Source organism: Elephantulus edwardii, unplaced genomic scaffold (assembly GCF_000299155.1).
Source record: "Elephantulus edwardii isolate Elephantulus edwardi_28Jun2011 unplaced genomic scaffold, EleEdw1.0 scaffold00134, whole genome shotgun sequence".
Taxonomy (NCBI): domain Eukaryota; kingdom Metazoa; phylum Chordata; class Mammalia; order Macroscelidea; family Macroscelididae; genus Elephantulus; species Elephantulus edwardii.
Window position 1 is genome coordinate 9,235,178 of NW_006399884.1, and position 2,255 is coordinate 9,237,432.

At 47.9% G+C, this 2,255-nt stretch overlaps 1 protein-coding gene across 1 annotated transcript; it reads right to left on the reverse strand.

Moving 5' to 3' along the window:
- Positions 1–910: 910 nt before the first annotated feature.
- Positions 911–2,186, reverse strand: POLR1D (polymerase (RNA) I polypeptide D, 16kDa). Its single transcript, XM_006894090.1, has 2 exons — positions 2,161–2,186; positions 911–1,286 (listed from the first exon to the last, which is right to left on the reverse strand). Exons 1-2 carry the CDS (start codon positions 2,184–2,186, stop codon positions 911–913), a joined length of 402 nt encoding a protein of 133 aa, XP_006894152.1.
- Between the last annotated feature and the right edge of the window lie 69 nt (positions 2,187–2,255).

Sequence of the window (2,255 nt, forward strand, 5' to 3'; positions counted from 1 at the left end):
GGATGGAGCCTGATGCTACCTAACCTTTTCATGTGAAAACAGAAGTCACACAACTCTTTTAAATTACTCCTCAGCCTTGCCCAAAGCAGCTAAGGATGCAATTCTTTCGTGTTTGTGTTGTGTATATTCACACACAAAAAGTTAAGCCTTTTCTTTCCTCAACCATCCAGTCCTATTCTACTGCATCTCCTCTCTTCCCCAAAATAATAGCCATGAATGCCTTCTTTTTAATGCTATGATCAAAGTCTTTGTCTAAGGCTTAATAGTTTCCTCACTGGTTCTATTAAAACCAACCCAAAACTCATCCTTGGGTTATTTGAAAGGGCTCTGGTGGCATACTGCGTTATATATTATGCTAACCAGAACGCCAGCAGTTCTAATCCACCAGCTGCTCTGAAGGAGAAAGGTGGGCAGTCTCCTGCTCATTAAGCCTTACAGCCTGGGAAACCTGATAGAGGGTTGCTCTGAGTCAGAGGGTCTGGTGGCACAGCAGTTAAGAAGTTGGCTGCTAGCCAAAAGTTTGGCTAGTCAAACCTATCAGCCCTCCACAGGAGAATCCGTTTCTGTGGATTTACACCAGGAGAATGTATGGAGCAGCTCTACTCTGTCCTACTGTTTCATTATGAGTTGGCATCAATTTGATGGCAATGGGTTGGGGGAAGGAGGGGTGTGCTATCATTTGACTGCAAATAACAGAAACTGCTCAAGCCAGTTTAAATAACAAAAGAGGGAATTTATTAGAACACAAACATACTTGCAGGAAATCCAACAGCCGCAGTGGGACAATCGCAAGAAGCCGGCCTTTCTGAAGGCCAAAATGGCCTATAATCACACAATGCTACTTGATGGATTCCCACATGCTCTGGAGGAGACTATCCTAGAACATCTGCATCACCTAGCGCATACGGGACTAGAGTGTGGGTTCATTTTGCCCTGCTTTTTGGTCCTTGTAGAGCTTGATGCTTGCCTCAAACTTGTCAAGAACATGCTGGCAGACATTCAGGAGTTCGTTCAGGCCTCTCTGGAGTGGCTCCACGGCTGGAAGGCTGCCGCGGGTCTGAATGCGCAAGTTAATCTTGCTCTCTGAAGGATGGGTCGTCGTGTAACCACAAAACTCGACCTCTGGGTTCTTCATGATCATGTACCGAAGAGAATTTCCTAGGGTATGGTCTTCTTCGTGCAATACAAAGGTCACACAGTGTCTATCTGTTCCCGCTGCCTGGACCATTTCCAGGGCAGTCTTCCTCTCGCCTTCCGCCATTGAGGTCTTCAATCCATGCATTTTTCTACACACACATTTTTTATAAAAATGAGATCATACTGAACAGCTTCACAACCATCTCCCCCATTGTTTTTTTTTTCCATCATCACTCTAACCACAATTACAACACATCACTACTCTAATCCACTCCAATTACCAAATGGCTCAATCTATACTGAAATAACCACCTCTCTAAGGCACCGAGGAGGGGATCTTCTTAAACACATCAGGCTGAATGTTTGCTAAAATATTTACTCTGGTAGAATCACAAACAAAACAAGTAAGATTAGGATAGGGTGGACCCTGTTTTAGAGCATGTAGAGTTGAAATTTTGGGATTTTTAAGAACTCAACATACTGCTTGTGTCAGATGTAATGCTACAGATTAGAGACGTGTAGGCCCAGCCTGAGGTAAGGTCCAAGGAGGGCCAAGTAAGAGAAAAAAGAACTGAACGCATAGTCTTTACTAAGTCTGTTTGGAGAAGGCTCGGGAGCAGCAGACACTGGACTTGGGTCCGTGTGAACACCCCAATACGATTCACTCGGGGAACAGTGGGCTGGTGCGGGGTTTTTACCTATCCTTTTCACTCTTTTCTAGGGAGGGGTGAGCAGCTTAGGGGGCTTTGATCTCACAACTTGTTTTACTACCTTGATAACTATCTGCTGCTATTCTACGTGAGCGTGTCAAATCAAACCATCTAAGACTCTCGCCCTCCCTTCCGCTGAGGTAGCCCCCTCTCCGCCCATGCACCCACGACTGTCTACATCCCCAGCCTCTCTCCTCTCCGAGCCCCCGGGCAGGCCCACCCTGCCAGGCCCGGCTTGGAGGCCGAATCCTCGGCCTGGCCACTGTATCTCTGCCGGGGCGCGGCCCGCTCCGCCCGCCTCCTCGGCCGTTACCTCTCCAGCTCCTGGTCCTCTTCCATCGCGACGGTCGGTTCCGGGATCCTCAGCTGCTGCGAGCGGACCGGAGGCTCTGCACCATATCGCGAAAC